Here is a 19036-nt window from a genome sequence, read left to right as displayed (position 1 = left end):
AGGATGTCAAGTGCTGCGGTGTCGGTGCCCGGATTGGACCCAACAAGCCTTGGCAACAGCAACCCATGCAGGAAGAGAAAAGATGCTTCGGTGCACACCAGCAAGGTCCTGGGGACTCCCCAAGCGATTGAGAGTCAGGGCACATCTGGAGCAACTAGGTAAGCCCAATTAAAGTTAAAGCTGCCTTCACAGGGACCCACCAGTCGACGGACTAGGGATCGCAAAGGGACCTCGAGAGAAAACACAAAGGGCCAGCTCTGGGAACACTCGTGGAGTGTAGGCAGGCAATCTTTGGTGCAAATGCTGCTCGGAGTTAGAGCTATAAGTAACCCAAAGCTCAGCTGCAGGAGTCATTGGAAAGCTGATGCTTCTGCAAAGTGACGCGGTGTCCAGGAGTTCGGGTTGCACAGTTGCCACGAGGGATACAGGCCTCAGACTTGCTGTGGGCACGGATCGACCTTTAAGACCACTGAAACCCACCTCCTGTGTTGCAAAATTCTTCGAAGTCCGGCGGGAGCTTCGGAAATGTAAACCAGTCAGATACATCTTTGGTGCCTGTCTTGCAGGGAAGTAACTCCTTTACTCCAAGGGAGATACTTCAGTCATCTTGTTCAATCTAAATCATTGAAGTTCCAGGATTCAGTATCAGAGTTTCATCCAGGTGTAATCTAAAGTCCTGTAGCCAGGGGTTCCTATCTTATACCCAAGAAAGGGGTGGGACAAACTCTAGGGACCCACCTATGGGAGGGTCAGGAAAGAGGGGTGGCTACACCCATTTCCTTTGTCTAGTTTTGCACCAGAGCAGGGGCTGGTAGCCTCGGCAACCGGTTTGAGATGGACTATGCACAGGGACACCAAATGTGCCCCCAGAGCAGACTTCAAAGCATCTTCTTGGAGTGCGCCCACACAGCCCCAATACACTAAAGCCTGTCTGGGAGGTGGTGACACCTCCCTGTGACAGGAAACCCACTGTCCAGGTCTGCCCTGCCGGAGTTTCGTCCAGCAGCAGGAGGGCAGACTTGTGTCTGTGGCTGGCAGCATCCATTTTGTGATGCCAGGGTCTGTTTAGCTGTTACCAGGTATACCAGTGCTGTCATGTCTCTCCCTCTAGAAGGGTGGAATCATACTCCCACACCAGTTACTGGTGTGGGGGTATGATTCTAAGGTGTTTGACACCAAACACGGCATGTTTCCGTGCAGCCATCCTAAATGTAGCCTTTACCGTTTGGTTATAATGCACTTAAGAGTATATGGTTTGGCTACATCACAAACAACCCCGGAATAAATGTTCCGAAGGCTGCAGAGGGGCTCTGCTCATGCATGGGCACCCTATCACATAAAACCCAACACCCTGCCTTCAGGATTGGTAAGGCCTGCCATAGGGGTGACTGATATGTTTATATGTGAAGTGATATGGAGAGATATAGTGAACCTGTATCTCAGTAAGGGCTGCATGCACCACCTTACACAGGCTGCTGTAGCAGTCCTGTTGTGTCATTTTGGATGGCTTCCCAGGGGTGGCATAATACATGCTGCAGCCCCTGGTAGACCTCTGGGGTACCTATGCCCTGGGTATACCATATACTAGGGACTTATAAGGGTACCCCAGAATCCAATCTGGAGTGTACCTAAAGTACTTTTTTTTTGTAACATATTTTTATTGACATTTTCAGATGTAATATACCATACATCATTCACATCTTTCCAGTAAGGAGTGTACCTAAAGTACTTGTAATCAATTTAAGGGAGAAAGCAGATAGGCTGGGGTCCTGAATAGCAGGATCCCAGCCAGACTAAATCGAAAACCAGCAAAACACCAGGAAAAAGGTGGGGGCAACCATGCAGTCAGATTCCAACTTCCTTCAGGCATCTGTATCCCTAGATATACATAACAAAAAATTATTTAAAAACTCCAAAACTACTGAATGGATTTGCACCAAATTACATAAATTGCTCTTTCTGTACCAAGATCTACCTTTCTGCCAAATTTGGTGAAATTCCGTTCAGTGGTTCAGCTGTAGTTGTGTCTAAAATCCCAATGAGACATTACTTGGGGAAAAAGTGTTTTGGGACCCCCATCTTCTCAGCCCCCACTTGGTGAAACACCCTGAAACTTTCCAGACCACAGCTGAGTGAGTAGCAAACTAATCTTGAACATTTTGTGAAGATTCGTCAAACAGGGCATAGGTTTTTTGCAACAAAAAAAACACTTTTCCTATGGAAATTAGGTCCTAACTATAACTACCTAATGGCGACCGTTAGGAGGTAATATATATATATACATACATACATATAAAAATATTGAAAGAGACCAACCCCCTTCTTGGCTGCCTGCAATAATTTGTGCATCCAGCCAGCCTCAACTACCCATGGCCAAAAGCAGACCAACCCCCGCTGTGCATTGTATGCAACACTTTCACAGAAGTTGGATGTAGTACATCTTGAAAAAACACAGAAATTCACTAAAAAACGCCAGTTTAAGTGAAGTTATGGTTATAAAACAAGACTGAAGATAAACTGAAATTCGCCAGGTATGGTATGCAACGCATGCAATACATGCCATAATTCCCAAAACATGCCATTTTTAACTCTTGCTTTTTTTCGATTGCCATTTGCAAATAGCTTTTTGTGCATGGCAGTGAGGTGAGTTATGGCATGCATTGCATACCATAACTGGCAAATGTCAGTGGTTTTGGTTATTGGTGCCATAACCACAAGTCAGTTTTTAACTGTCATTTTTCATTAAGCTTCTATAGTTTTTATAATACACTTATTCTCAACTTCCGCTTCGACCATGCACAGCAGAGGTTGGTTACCCAACCTGCTGCCGGTGGCAATCACCCACTGCACATATCCGATGGCCATGTGCAGTGGGTATGGGCCACAGTTAAGGCACTGCACCCTAGCCTCTATGCGCGGCTAAACCCCTGCTGCGCACAACTACCACTGTGCCTGGCAGTTGGCTCTCCCTTGTCCTTTTCTTTTTTCCTCACACCAGTTCTAGCTTTTTATTTTTCACCCTATTGTAAAAACTACAAATCAAACTGATTTGCTATTTTTACATGAAATTGCTGATTAATCCACTACTTAAAATGGCATCTGTTGATCATGATTGTGTTTTGAATCACAAGCAGTCTTCTATGCTATTTCCTGTACTCTTTAATTACGTTTTTCATGCTTGTGGATCCTCCTTATTACTGTCCAGGGGTCAGAAACTTTTTATAGATGCTCCCTTTTCCGGTCAAATTATTTTTGCCTCAGCGTGAAAGCTGTGATCTGAATTCAATTTGCGGTTTTCGAAATTGCAAAAGAAAAATTCTTCAGAGACCTTCACCAGCTAATCACATTTGTCAAAAAATTCAAATCTGATTGACAGTAGTCGTGAATCACTGAATCACAACTTTAAATGGTGAAGCCATACAGAAGTGTCAATTCTTTCATGCCCAGCTGGCAACTTTTTCAAATGGTTATTTCGAAAACTTCTGAACAGATTTTCATCCAACCAACACACACTTTGAGTAAAGTTCTACTTTCCTGCCAAGTTTAGCGTGAATCCTTTCAGTAGTTTTTTCTGGAGGTGTGAGCTGAAAATCCTATGGTACGCTAGAAAACATGTATTTTCCACACACTCACTCAACTTTTTTCCTTGTACAGATCTTTTCGAACATTGGCCTGATGTTACTAAGCCTAGCCATAGCAAATTTGGTGCAGATCTATCTATGATCTTAAAAGTTATAAGCAAATCAAACAGCTCTTAAGAAGGCCAATAAGTCTTGCCTTTTGAATTTTTTGACTTTGCCAATGCTTTTGACAATGCCGTGCAGCATCAGCAAAAAGCAGTTATTGCTGATGCTTTAAAGCATCGTCAAAAATAAGTAAAAAGTGCAAACACCTGAAATGGGGCAGTGCTTTTTTTTATTTTACCGATCCAAGATGGTGGATGCCATTTGAATTGGTAAATGAAATAAATTAAATTTGACTTGCACATAAAAAGGCTTTTTGTATAGCGGAGCTGCTAGCACCGAATGGCAGCTGCTTTGTCTTCCACTAAAGGCCTGTGAGGGCTGGGCGGCAACGGAGGAGTGTGTGGCGGGTGAAGGGGGAGGAAGCAAGAGGGAGTGGGTGGAGGCAATGGAGGCATTTGAGGATGCCTCAAAGAGCCAGGGTGTGAACAAAAATATTAAAAAGAAAATACAGGGTAGCAGTCGGGAGAGCAATGCTCATGCTTGTGGGAATGAAGAAGCAACATGGAGCGAGCGCGTGAGGTGATGAGGTTTGTTTGGGGGGGAAATACAGCGCTCATGAGGGAGAGAACTAGAAAACATGTGCACTCTCATAGAGTGCTGAAACAACAAGCATTTGCAATGCAATAGGTCTCGCATTTACGTGAGTTTGAGCTATTGACATTGCAAATATCAATGCCTTTTATTTTTGTTTTCGTTTTCAAAACATAAATAAAAGGCATTGTCATTTACAATGCCAATAGCTTTAACTCGTGTAACTGCGAGACCTATTGCATTACAAATGCTTGTTGTTTTGAGAATCTGGTCACCCTATTACAAGGCCAAATATTTTAAAGACTCGGCTTGTGCACTGACTCTCGGAGCCAGAACCGATGTGGGGGGTCATCGCTGGGAGTGGTCTTTAGTGGAGCAGCTGCAATCATATGGGACAGTTGTGTGTAATCCTGTTTTGTGGCCAGAATATTCTCTCCGTCCTGCAGCCTCTTTCCAAAATCTCAGTTGTTTCTGTAGAGAGGTGACATGGTTTTGTTTACTCCAAGCAAGTTCCATGCGTGTTGCAAGAGCCTGCCGTCGCATCATGATTTTGCCTCCTCAGCTGGAAGAATAAGCATCGGTGCATTTCTTTTGTGCATTTTGAACTATTATTTTTAAGATGAACATATAGTACCAGCATACATAATATAGGTTGTGCGCATGTCTATTCGTACATGAAAATAAAGGGTGTGCAGTGTAGTTTCACCATAATAATAAGAGGGTGTGCACATGCAATCGTACTGTACGTAACACTAATTTTAAAGGGTGTGTACCCATAGCCATCCTATACCCACACCATCGTTATATAATTTACTAATCTCCATTGTGCACCACATAGTGCAGAGACTAATCCCCCCCCATACCCTATCGCTCACCCGCAAGCTGCCATTTGCTGACAATGCCAATATAATCTGTAAATTTCGAACAGTGCGGCTTCGGTCTGTCTCCCTTGAGAGGCATCTCGGTGGCGAGGTGTGTGCGCGCGCGTTAGGCAGCTGCAGATGCGGTGAGGGGGGGGTCGGCAGCGGCGGGGTGTGTGCGCGCGCGTGTCTGTGTGTGTGCGTGTGCGTCTGTGCAAGCGCGTCTCAGAAGCGCGTCCACAGACCCCGATCGCTGCGCGTTCCCCGGTCTGTCTCCCTTGAGAGGCATCACGGCAACAATAGTTTCTCGTTGGCGGCAGCGCTTTGCGCTGCAACGCCAGCGAGACCTAAAAAGGAATAAATAATCCCCTTCATTTGAACAGTGGAAAACTACAAGTCATCCAATCAAAAGGATAGTAAAGAGGCTATGCTCCATGGGAGGTACAGGCATAGAAAGAGGCAAGAAATCCAGTAAGAAGCAAGCAAATAAGAGTGACAATAAAGCAAAGCAATGTTAAGCAAGGGGCGGTCTCCAAGTCTACTGTAAGTTTTTGTCATGGCCCCCAAGGGACTTTTGCCTACAGACAGTTAAAAGCTGTCTGTAGAAGAGACCTAAAAAACCCTTTTCAAAGCATGCGTGTCCTAAACTTAACTACATTGGTTTCAAAGTAAATAGAGCTGAAATTGAAATTCACCAGTGATGGTACACAAACCATAACTTACAGGCATGCACTGTTTATGACGTCACACTTTACGTCACTGATGACATCTATAACATCACTATGTTTTTAATATGTTTTATTAGTATGCTTAAAACGAAACATGCTGTGCATTCATTGTATTATCACACATTGTATCAACAAGCAGTAATCTCAGTTGAGATTCCATTTCATCTTGGTCATAAATGTTTAAGCAAATCTACAATTCAAATTCTGGGGTCCTCGGTATTTCATTACATTGTTTTATTTCTATTGCCCGATTCCTACGGTCGCCCTCCTAAGTAATTTTTTTCTACGGCTGATTGGCAGGTCGCAGTCAGAATGCTAAGCTTTCCGGGCAAGCTGCCGGTCGTAGATCTTACGCCATAATATACAATGATTGCTTTATCCTACTTAAATCGTTGAGGCGCCCACAAGTTCAGGTCTTATTTATCCTCCTCACCTCTGTACCGTTTTTGTCTCTGAATTTATGCCTAGGTATATTTGCACATTTCAACATGTGTCTATACTGATTCTTTGTCAGAGCACTTTTTGCCAATTTTTAAATAGAATTCGCGCCAATCCAGGGTGTTATCCCCCTACCCCCTTTATCTTCTTCTCCTAAAATTGTTCAGTATTGTGTATTCTGTTTCTGCCCATTTCAGCAAATTAGTCTGCCACTGTTTCAGCTTGGGGGCTCTATCTTACGTTCAATTTATCGCAATTAACCTCTTTGCAAGCAATATTGCTTTATCTATACAATTGCATTTACTTCCTTTTTTTTTTTTCGTGTCACGCGCTCCAAAAGGCATGTTTCCTGTTCAGTCATTTCTTGTAAGTACTTTGTTACTTTGACCCTATAAACAGCAGCAACGAGTGCTGCCCATACTTTGTGGTTAAAATCCACTCCCCCATCATACTGTCATGGTGGCCGGATATATTCTACTTAGCTTATAAGGGATCAAGGAACTTCTGTGCAGAAAACTGTATGCAAAAGCTTCAGGCTAGAGTTCCAGGAGACCCTTAAACGGTGTCCAGCTGCTAAGCTCCAGTCTATGTCTTATAGCTTTCTGCCTACATTACCCTCACGTTTACTTCTAAGATCTTCTATGTCACAGTGCAACAACTGTAAAAGGTTCTGATATAGTATGACGACTAGTTTCTTCCCACCACCGATGGTGAGCACATGGTGCAACATTTAATGGGTAGGCAGTTCATCCCGCAGTACGCCTCCGGTGCAGTGTATTGCTCCTACCACAGCACCATAATACAAGAACTATCCTACTTACTGCTTAAATATCCTCAATATTGTGCTGATACATTGGTCATTCATCCCGGTTATCCCAGCCCTCATCCATACTTTAGATTCCACCCAGGTAGCCACTTCTTTCAAAGTGTGATATACACCACAATGGTAGTTCTTCCGCGTATGGCAACTTTGTTGATGCCCGTTTTAGACATCTGTCCCAAAAGTATCTAGCTATATGTATCATTCCATGCATATCATGTATGGTGTGCACCCTGAATATCGAAACCAGAATATTGATGGCACAGAATATCAAGGTAAAATATCAAACCCTAAATAGTGACAGTTAAGTAAGTATAGATTGTTATACCTAACCCCACATCTATGCACCTTGACTATATGTATATCTTCAAGGTACGTAGATGTGGAGTTATGAACAGTAAATCTATACTTCCCTATATGCAATTACCTTTCAATATTTTGTCCCTCAGTATTTTGCCTCGTTATTCATGTAGGTCGATATTCTGCGGGTTGATATTCAGTAGTGCAACCTCATATACTGGCCCGTTCTCTGGTACTTAAACTCCTCCCAATCATTAAGATTTCACTAATGCCCTCAACATCAAACCACCTAGCCATCCAATAAAGCTGGGCTACTAACTAATATAGCTCAAAGTCTGGGGCTTTACAACACTGGTTAAGATTGGCAGGGCTGATTCGGCATTGTGCCCCGGTGGGTGTGGACACGACGGCTCATTCTTTCATATGCTGTGGGATTGCCCAGTGCTCCAAAAATACTGGGAGGTGGTGACGTCCTGTGTTATGAGTGTGTGTGGTGGAGATATGTCAAAATGTGCAAAATGGTGCCTTTTGAATATATTGGAAGCTACGGTTCTGAATAGCAATGATCGCCTCTGGGAGACCATTGGGCTTTATAGTGGCCAAGCACAACATAGCCAAGATGTGGAGGGCTGTATCCGCCCCTGCCCTGAGGGAGTGGAAGGAGGCTATGGATTGGTGTGTGCAGGAAGAGAGGGTGGTCTACAAGAGTAGAGGCTAACCGACCAAATGGACTACAATTTGGGGAAAGTGGAACGAACCTAATGGGTTGTTATGCATGCAGGTTCCTTGAGTTGATCCATTTGGGATGCCGGGAGAAACTGTGTTTGAAGGGGCGGGAAACCTCTGAAAAGTCGGTGAGTTGGAGATAAGTTCACTGTCTAGACACTGATACAGTTCGCCCACTGTTGGACTCTGTCTCCATATACTGTACCATGATTCCTGATGTCATCGCAATGTTATGTTTTATTATTGCAATAAAAAAAATTATTAAACAATAAATCTGGGGCTCTGAGCCCTCCATCATTAGTCGACAGTATGGGCTTATGTAACGCACCTCTACTCCTTACAGTACCCCATATAAATTCAGAAAGCAGTGAATCAAGATTGTCCACCCCTCAACAGAGCTGCACTAAACATGACATACTAAAACAAAACTACATGAATCAAATGAGTGGCAACTTTCGTGATGAGTCATCAAAATAAAGCTGAGTTATTAGCAAGAAGGAAAAAAAATCGTCTTTCTGTGGGAAGTGCATTTGAGCGTAATTACATGGTTGCTATGGACGCCTGTGTAATATATGCTATAAATGCTGATGCGCAGAGTGGAATATACTGTTTATTACTATTGCTGGGTGTGGGGAGAGCCCACGACTTAGGAGAGACGAAGTCTCCTGATGGGTCATATTGCCCCTCCCCCTCCTCCAATAATAGTAATAAATAGCACATTACACTGATGTCCTCATGTATAATTTATGCAACGACGTTTTTTTCATGTCATTCATTTAAAAAAGATAGTTAACAAAAAGCAGAATGCATGGGCATAATTTTGCACTGTAACTTGAAACTACATTAAAAACGCCTCGTGACTATTAGCAGAGTTGTTACTTGTTTCCTAAATAAAGTCATTGTAGCTCACAGTTAATGAGACATTAAACGTGTTTTTTCTCATCTGTCTCGCTGTACTGTAGTGAATAAATGCGAATGAGCGTTCATTAGTGCAGTGCCCCGAAGCAATATATAATATACAGAATGCCGGGTTGAACGTTCTTTTCTGACATAAATTGCACTTCGTCTGCTCTTCTGCACAGGATCAGAGAGAGAGCCATCCGAGGTAACGCTGTGATGTGCTTTAAGGATAAGCTGAGGACCAATGCGCAGTCTACCTTAATAGACCCGCTGATCCTTACCTGACCCCACATTCTGCATCTCGTGCCCATTGCCGAAGCTGCGTCAGAGGCAGCTCCAGGCAGGATGCCAGCATGGCCCACCCACAGGCTGCACGCTGAGCCGAGTATCCTTCCGTCATGGGGTGCTCTGAGAAGAACACATTTCCGAAACAGAGCAGCGTGGATTCCCAGTGCAAAGGCCAGTACGTTGTATTAGTGTATCTGGAGTCAACAGGATAGCCCAGCGGGTTAAGTGCTTGCTGTGATATTGAGATTCAAATCACAGCAGGGTTGAATGGTCGTTTCAGCTTTCTGAAGTCGAACAAAGGCGCACCCGTTTTCGGCTGGACAACAGCTCAGTTCCAAGTGTGCAGAACAATTGTAAATCTTACAGATGTCAAATCCCCCCTTCCACTCGCGGTTATCAGAGATTTGAAGTCCTGTATATCTTATTACAAAATCTGGGCTACATGTCATGGGATGGACAGAAAACCTGGACTGGATGAATGACCGTCTCACGCTTACACCTGGAAAACTCGAGGACTCTGTGGAGTCTAACTCCTTCAGAGCACCGTTCACTCCTGGTGTGGCACTGCCTGACACTTTTATACCACAGACTTCTCAATGGGACAAAGAGCTGCCAGGCGGTGTACTTTATTGTATTGTAATTGCATTTATATAGCGCGTACTACCCCTGACGAGGCATCTAAGCACTTTTTCGGCGAGTAGCACGCTACTCCGGAACCCATAAAGGATTCGTGTTGAATTAGTATAGTGAAATATGAAAGTGATTTAAGTGATGGATAAGTTAGTCAAGTATTTGGATTCAGAGGTTAGTGGGAGGATAGAATAGGGGGAAAGGTTTGTATTTGCATAGCGCTTTTAGTTTATGCTGTTGGCTAGCGCTTAGAGGCCTCACTCCTGGGTTTTGCCCTTCATCTAGTACTGCCATCTACACAGCTCGGGGGCATCACACGCAGTGGACACAGCGTAAGAATAAGAGCCACCTTAACACAAAATACGTTTTTCTGCTGATGTCTGACTGCACTGGTCTGTGAAGCAACGGCAGCATAGCGCTGCAAAGACTGACGCGGTTTGTAGGTTTAGTTCCAACGGGCACGAGAGGCCGTTCGTTTTCGTAACAAAGGGGAACAAAGGAGCAGAGAAAAGGAAACACAGGAAGCTGGCCCGCAGTCATCATTTCTAAAAACTCTAGGACAAATGTCGAAACTCTACTCTTGGCTAGAGGCCAGGAGGTGGTGAGGTGGGGGCGCCGCGTCATCATAAACAATCATAGCGGCAATGTCTGCAACTGCAACCGAGGCAAGACTGCCCCACACAGGAGTCCCTGCTCAGATAGAAGCGGGAACCTGCATTTTTTCAGCTTTCTCACTGGACTCCCCACAACGCCCCCACAGCCAAAACGTATTATGGTCAGTTCCAAAATGTGCTTCCCTAAATGTACTGCTTTAGCCAACCGGCTTCCACCCTGTTTCTCACGTCGGCGTCAGACAATTAATATATGACATAGATAGCTGCCCGACTGGACCCATGCCTTGAGGATGACTCTGGGCCGGTCCTGCTGTTCCAAGTTACAGCACTACGCATGCTGGGGCTTGTAGTTAAATTTTTCTCGTGTCAAATATGTGCCTACAGTGTCCAGCGTGCTCCTTCTGCTGACTGAGAAACGAGGGCTGTTTCACAGTCAGTCTCATGGTAGGTAATGCGCCAGTTTACGAGTAATAAGTCCCCATTGGGAACCCAAGCCGACCCCTTTCTGGTGCATCCTCCCTCCTAGGCAGTCGCCTTATGCCGTGATTGCTTAGCGCGCACTGCGCAGTATACACGAGTCCGCACTCTGGAAAACGCAGCTTACACAACGAGCCTCTCAAGTCAGCATTCTAATGTCGGCTGCAACGTCCCTTCCATCTCCGTGTTACCCCCTGCTCTTTGCGACCCACTTATAATTAGGCGCAGGGTATTATGCGGCAAAGCGTACCTGATTGTGCGTCATTATGCAGCAAGAAGAGGCACATTATGTACTAGAATACCATTCCGTGGCAGTATTATTTGCTTATTTTGTCGCAGGTTACTACCATCTAAGTGCCTAACAATATTGAATGTGTCCTCGTGTAATGCGACTGGTGCAATGCAAAGCGCTCTGATACCCGATACCTTCGGATCAAGTTCGCGCTATAGAGAACTCCGTAAAATTAAACAAACAAAAAATAATAAGTAAACGTTTTGGCTCAACAATACGAGGTTAACGCTGACATACAGCAACTGAGCAGTGGATAGTTCATCCTTGCAAAGGGCCTGCCTCGGCGCGGCCCCATATGTTTTTAGATTCAAGTTTTAACTATTTGAGCCAGAAACGCATCTTTGTTCAAAAATGTAAATTAAGCATCAGATGATGCTATGTGGCAACTGTGGTACGTTATGGGGAGTTACCTCGAGTTTGATTATTCCGGTGGGCTATTTTATAAGGCATCAAAGCCACAGGAGTGGCTCAAATTCCAGCTGTGCCATTTCCTAAAACAAAGACACTGGCTGGCTCAACAGCAACCCCTTTAATTATTAAAATCGTATTTACTTCGCTGAACTGCGATGAGGTGGCTGAAAACTGACTTTTTAATAAGAACCAAAAAATGAAACAAAACACTGTGCCTACAGCCGCATGTGTAAACCTCAGTGGGGTCCTTCCCCACCCCCCTCCCCCTTGAGGTGGTTTCCTGTCTGGGTCCGCCGCAGGGCTCCCAGCTGGGAATGTTATGAGCAGGAATTTCCAGGAAACGTCCGTTATCCACTGTATCCAGGAGAAGGGAGGATAGAGTCACAGGAAAACACGCTAAATACAGCAGGATACCCGAAGAGACTCGGTGGCCTGCTTCGTACCACGTAGAGATGTCACAGACACTTTCCTCACGTCTTCCCACGTAATGCTTTTGCCAGAGCACCACACGCCCCCAGGAGCTGAAACAAGCGCACAGCTCACCAAAAACAAGTATGCCCCCGACAAGGGCACATATCACTCTCACCACATCCTGCTAGCACCCCGTGTTTACAAACAGGACAGCCGTGTCGAAAAGGATGTCAGGGACCCGCCGCACTCACCCCGAGGAGACAGACTTTGAGCTCCCGGATAGCCATCATCTGTTGCTGAGAGAATTCCGCATCCTAAGCGGGCGAAGCTCGAGCCAGCGGTGCCCCCTCCCTGTGCAGACGCCGAGCTGAGGTTTCACTCCGGCAGCTCAATCGGAAACCGATGGGAGCTGTTACTGGGCAGCCTGCTCGTCCTTTAGAGCTTTTATACGCAGGAAGAAGTGAAAAAAGTCCGTCCAAATTTTAGCAGTCTATTGGTTGGCTCAAAGTGCACCACCGTACTTCTGAGTCAGAGCATGCTGGACGGAATCGTCCCATGCTGTGCCTGATTTATTTTAACATAGTCTTTTGTGGAAGGTGCCTGCAGTCAACAGCCTCATGTGGCAGACAGGAGTTAGTTAGTTTAATATCACCGGTGCATATATTAGCCATTGAAAGGTCGCATTATCGTTTCTGCGAAAAGACCAGGAAAGATGTTTTGTTTAATTCACCAAAACCTGCATGCGACCTCCCCCCCCCCCACCCCCGTTTATCTACGTATGATAATTCTGTTTTGTAGAGCAAATACCAACAGTCATATATTCTTCTATTTGAAAATAAACATCAGTGTGTCTATAGGGTCGGCTTTATCGTCTGTACTTCATATGATCAACTACAGGCATGACATGTCCAAATACAGACGTCTATGTCCAGCCCTGCCTCACATGCCTGCTCCCATATCCAGGGGTTCGGCATTGTGTGTATGTTTGTGTATATATACATTCACTGAAAAAACCATAGGTTTCACACATGTTATAGTTAGCTGTACATTTCACTCGTAAAAAACCAATGAAATTCCCCCGTTATAGTTAGTGCAGGCAACTATAACTCACGCGACCGCAATCCTCTGCTGATGCTAATACTGTATTTAGACACTTATTTGCCCATGTCTTCTTCCATTAAATTTTAGCTATACATATATTACAAATATTTTTTTTTCATAAAGACACATATGTCATCAGCAGAAGATTGCGGTCGCGTGAATTATAGTTGCCTGCACTAACTATAACGGGGGAATTTCATTGGTTTTTTACGAGTGAAATGTACAGCTAACTATAACATGTGTGAAACCTATGGTTTTTTCAGTGAATTTGTACGTTTTTTTAAATGCTAAGTTACTTTACGCCATTCGTGGCGTGCGCGCCCAGTTAACGCAGTTCGTTGCGTGCACGCACGGTGCGCTTCGTGCACCGTGCGCGCACAGTGAGCACGCGGTGCGCTTCGCGCACCTCGCGCCCACTTTACGCAGTTAGTGCCGTGCACGCACGGTGGTCACGCGGTGCGCTGCGCGCACCGCGTGCCCACGTTATGCGGGATGGGCCATGTACGCACGATGCGCTTCGCGCACCGTGCGCACATGGGGGACATATTATGCACATCTTTGAGAAATGTATTCTTATTAATTTCATATATGTGATAAGCCATGCTCAAATGGTGCCCTTCGGGCACCATTTGCACACGGGGTGGGGAGAGTGTGGATAATTATTTAAAAAAAATGTTTTTACCGTACGCGTACGGTAAGCGTAATCGCCGATTTTCCCCAAAAAAAAAAATTTTTTTTTTGGGGCTTGGGGGGTTTTTGGGGACCCCTATATCATTGATGGGTGGTTAGGATCTGAAGAAACTGCCCCTTTAGACATTTTTGGGCTTCATTTTTGCTGCCCAACTCTGAGAACGAGAGAGAAAATGGCGGCCGCCGCTTCCTGGTTTCGACCGATTCGAATGTTTACTAAGATCTAAGAGCCAATCAGAATTGCGCTCGCGCACGTCACCGTACGCGTACGGTAAGCGCACCGTAAGCTGGCTCAGATATATATGTTGATTTAAAGGCTATTTTCTCAGAATCTACTGAACAGATTTACACCAAACCTAAAAAAGGCACTTCCTTGACCTGAGGACTACCTCTCTGCCAAATTTCAAGTAATTCTGTTCAGCCGTTCGGGCTGTAGCTGTGTCTAAAGGTCCTACGGAAAAATGCATGGGAAAAACGCGTTTTGGGACCCCCCTTTTATCTCAGCCCCCGCTTGACGAATCCCCCCGAGACTTTCAGGATAGGAGCGGAGCGTAGCGCCCCACCTATTTTGAAAAATTCGCGAGGATTCGTCGACCGGCGCCAAAGTTATTCAAAATAGAATGTTGCGGTTTTCCTATGGAAACGTGGTCCTAACTATAACTACCTACTGGCGACCGCCAGTAGGTAATATATATATATATATATATATACACACACACACACACACTCCTCGACTACCCCCCCCCCCCTTCCAGACCTATAGCTTTTTTCTACAACGGCAGATGATACAAATTTTATGGGGATTAGTCAAAGCGGTGAAAAGAAAAAAGGGGGGGGGGTCCAAAACCGAATTTTTTTGCCAATGCATTTTAGTGCTGTATTGAATGTACCGTGAAAACAGCTGAAGGTATTTCAAGGAAATTTGGCAGGATTATAGATTATGGTGTGCAGATGATAATTTTTGGTACTTCAGGTAAATCGGGTAAGTATTTTTCAAGTTAAAAGGCATTTTAATTTAGTGATAGCTGTGGCTGTGGTAGTTTCGCAAAATTTTGGCAAGGCATTATGTGATTGGCTAATGACTGCCTTTAACAGTTAAAGGCTGCCATGTTGCTTTAAGTACATTATGGATATGTTCTGGGCTAGGGCCTTGGTTACAGGTGTTAGGTGTTATATTTTTTCCCTACCTATCATCACTTTATTAAAGTGGTAATAGGCAGGGAAAATTATTTATAAGTTTCTAAATATTTTTTAAATGATTTTACAGAGTACTGTGTTACTTTCAAAGAAGTACTGTGGTACAGTGGCGTAACAAAATTTGAGGAGGCCCCCCTGCAAGGTGCAGGGAGGAGACCCCGCTCCGGATTTTATCAGGAGTTCTGGGACGAGAGTACTGTGCTGTGGGGGCCCCCTGCAGCTCGGCCCCCCCCCGCACCACGGGGGATGCGGGGGCCTGGGTTAAGCCAATGCTGTGGTAGGTCATTAAAAAAAAAATGTGATAAAATGAAAAATACACCGTGCATACGATATTTTTATAGTATGGTTCACTACAGTGTATTTACAATTTTTTAAATATTTAATTCTATAAAAAAAAGTCCATGGAGAACTGCATTAATACCTTCTAATTACCACACTATTTAAAAACATTCATTTTTTTTCTACATTTGTTGCAAAATTATGAATACACTGGACTACACTATATTTCACTCATATAGTGTACTACAGTGTGTTTTTAATTCTGACTATATACGTATTTTTTCCCTGTAACTATAGTTGTAATTTGTATGCTCTAGACCGTTTCTCCACAAACTGTTTTAAAATATATAGAAAAAATAAATAAATACATTTCAGTACCTACTACCCCTTTAATAAAGGGGTAATAGGTAAGGAACAACAATAAAACCTACTACTTACCTATGCCTAGGGCCAATAACCAAAGCACAGCCAAAGTGTTTAGAAAATTACATGTCTGCGTTTTAAGTTTTTAAAGCCAGCCTTCAACCAATCATATACTGCCTTGTCCTTGGCATGTACCGCGGTATACCATGAAGTTACCACAGTATACTGCAGAACAATATATAACTATGTATTTTCACCCTTATAACTTTAACACAAATTAAACTATATACACCTAATACCAAAAATTATAATTTGCACTCCATAATCTATATTCCTGCCACATTACATCTTTATCCGTTCACACATTTTCACACTACACTTCTTTAAGCTATCACACTACACTCTATGCTACTCCACTCTATGCTTCGCCGCTCTGTGCCACTCTACTGTATGCTATTCCACTTTCTGTCACTCCATTATATTCCACTCCACTCTATGCTAATCCACTGTACGCCACTCTACTCTAACCTAGCCCACTCCACTCTACACCACTCCACTGGACACGATTACACTCTACCCCACTCCATTCTACAACACTCAAGTGTGCGCCACTTCTCTGTACGCTCCTCCACTGTATGCCTCACTACTTTACTCTATTTGATTGTACACAACTCCAATCTATGCCACTGCACTCTACGGCATTCTACTCTATGCCACTCCACTCTTCACCAAGCCGGTCTGCGCCACTCCACTGTACGTTATTCCACTGTACGCCACTCCACTCTATGTCACTACACTCTTTGCCACTTTACTTTACACTACTCCACTCTATGACAATCCACTGTACGCTATTACACTATGAACCACTCCACTCTATCCCACAATACCCTACACCACTCAACTGTACACTATTCCACTGTGCGCCACTCCAGTTTATGCTACTGCAGTCTACGCAACTCCACTCTACCCCACTGTCCTCTATGCCACTCCACTAAACGCTACTCCCCTGTATGAAACTACATTCTACACTACTTCCCTCTATGCTATTCCACTCTACATGACTCCGCTATAATCCACTCCACTCCATGCCACTCCACGCAACTACACTCTATGCCACTCAACTCTACGCTATTCTACTGTACGACACCCACTTTACCCCACTCCACTTTACACCACTTTACATTATGGTATTCTGCTCGACACCACTACACTGTATGCCACTACACTGTACTCCACCCCACTGTACGCTATTTCACTCTATACTAATCCACTCTACCTCACTCTACTATACACCACTCCACTCTATGCTAATCCACTGTATGCCACTTCACTCTACCCCGATCTACTGTATGCTACTCTGCTCTTCACCACTACACTGTAAGCTATTACACTCTATGCCACTCCACTCTACCGCACTCCACTGTATGCTATTCCACTGTATGCAACTACACTCTACACTCTACACCACTCCACTGAACACTATTCCTCTGTAAGCCACTCCAGTCTATGTCACACGACTCAACACCACTGCACTGTACGCTACTCCACTCTACACCACTCCACTGTATCCTCTCAAGTCTACGCCACTCCACTGCTTCACTGTACTCCACTCCACTCTACGCCACTTCACTATACGCTATTCTACTGTACACAGCTCCACTCTACGCCACTTCACTTTATGCTATTCCTCTCCACGCCACTCCACTCCACACCACTCCATTCTGCACCACTTCACTCTACTTTATTCTATGCCACGTCAGTGTATTGGATTCAACTGTACCCCTCTCCACTGTACACCACCCAACTATACCCTATTCCACTGTACGCAACTACACTCTAGCCCACTCCATTCTATGCTGTTCCAGTCTACAAGACTCCACTCTACCCCACTTTACGCTATTCAAGTCTACGGGACTCCACACTACCCAACGCCAGTCTACACCATTCCACCATATGCTATTCTCTTTTACGCAACTACATTATACGCCACTCCACTGTGCGATATTCCATGCTACGCCACTCCACTGTGTGCAACTTCAGTCTATGCCACTCCACTGTATTCTACTCAATTCTACACCACTCCACTATACTCTATTCTGCTGCCTGCAAATACACTTTACGCGACTCCACTCTAAGCTATTCCACTGTACTTCACACCACTGTACCTCACTTCACTGTACACCATCCCACTCTATGTTATTCCACTATACGCCACTCCACTCTACACCACCCCAGAGTATGGCACTCCAGTCTACGCCACTCCACTCTATGCTACTTCACTCTACGCTATTACATTGTACACCACTCTATTGTATGCTGGTCCACTGCATGCCACTCCACTTTCACCACTCCACTCTACACCACTCCACTGCATGCTATTCCACTGTATGCCACTCTACTGTATGCCACTCCAGTGAACGCCACTCTGATGTCTGCTATTCCACTCTATGATACTCCACTCTACGCCACTCCACTCTACACGCCTCCTCTCTATGCCACTCCACTCTATGCTATTCCAGTGTACGCCTCTCCACTCTATCCACCAACACTCCATGCCACTCCACTGTACTCGGTCAACAAAACTGTACTTCACTCAGCGGCATTCTATGACCCACCACTCTACCACATTATACTGTACTCTATCGCACTCCACTGTACAACAATGTACCCCTGTCAATGCAAGTCTACAGCACTCAACTTTATTCTATGCCACTGTACGACACTCTACTCGACTATACAACACTCTATGCAACTCCCTCTATGCCGCTCCAACCCACTTTGCTTTACTCTACTCTATGAGACACTACTCCACTCTACTCCACTGTACTCCACTACTATAGTGAATACCACTCTACAGTACAATTTAATGAAAAAAACAAATGTTAAACTGTAGTTATAGTTCGGAAAACCTTATTCTTTATATACAAATCAAACTTAAACTACACAAAAATTAGAAATTCTCAAGTTATACTTATACCTTTAATATAGAATTCACGCAACACCTTCAAATTACTATAACTCATGCACATCCATACACAGTGTATTGAACTTGGTTGACACACTACATTAATTATAACTTGCGCCTTCTTCATCCACTGCTTATTCCCGTTCATATAATATCACTTATACCATCAAAAATTACAGCATTTACAGTAGCACTTATGACTTCGCACATCACATTATTTTTTAGAACGCAGCGCATTGTACAGTGGTAAGTTATAGTTAATGTAGTGT

The 19036-nt window shown here is 44.4% G+C and overlaps 1 protein-coding gene across 1 annotated transcript in view; it reads right to left on the bottom strand.

Annotated features, from left to right (window-relative positions):
• Nucleotides 1–12598, bottom strand: part of RAB31 (RAB31, member RAS oncogene family) — a 293231-nt gene extending 280633 nt beyond the window's left edge. The window contains exon 1 of the mRNA XM_085607336.1: nt 12424–12598. Within this exon, the coding sequence (XP_085463462.1) occupies nt 12424–12462 (39 nt within the window). The 5' untranslated portion in view covers nt 12463–12598. The remainder of the gene's footprint in view (nt 1–12423) is intronic.
• Nucleotides 12599–19036: the final 6438 nt, after the last annotated feature.

Source organism: Triturus cristatus, chromosome 5_2 (genome assembly GCF_964204655.1).
Source record: "Triturus cristatus chromosome 5_2, aTriCri1.1, whole genome shotgun sequence".
NCBI classification, from domain to species: Eukaryota; Metazoa; Chordata; class Amphibia; order Caudata; family Salamandridae; genus Triturus; species Triturus cristatus.
Note: the sequence above shows the minus strand (reverse complement) of the source record. Positions and strands in the feature narration are given on the sequence as shown.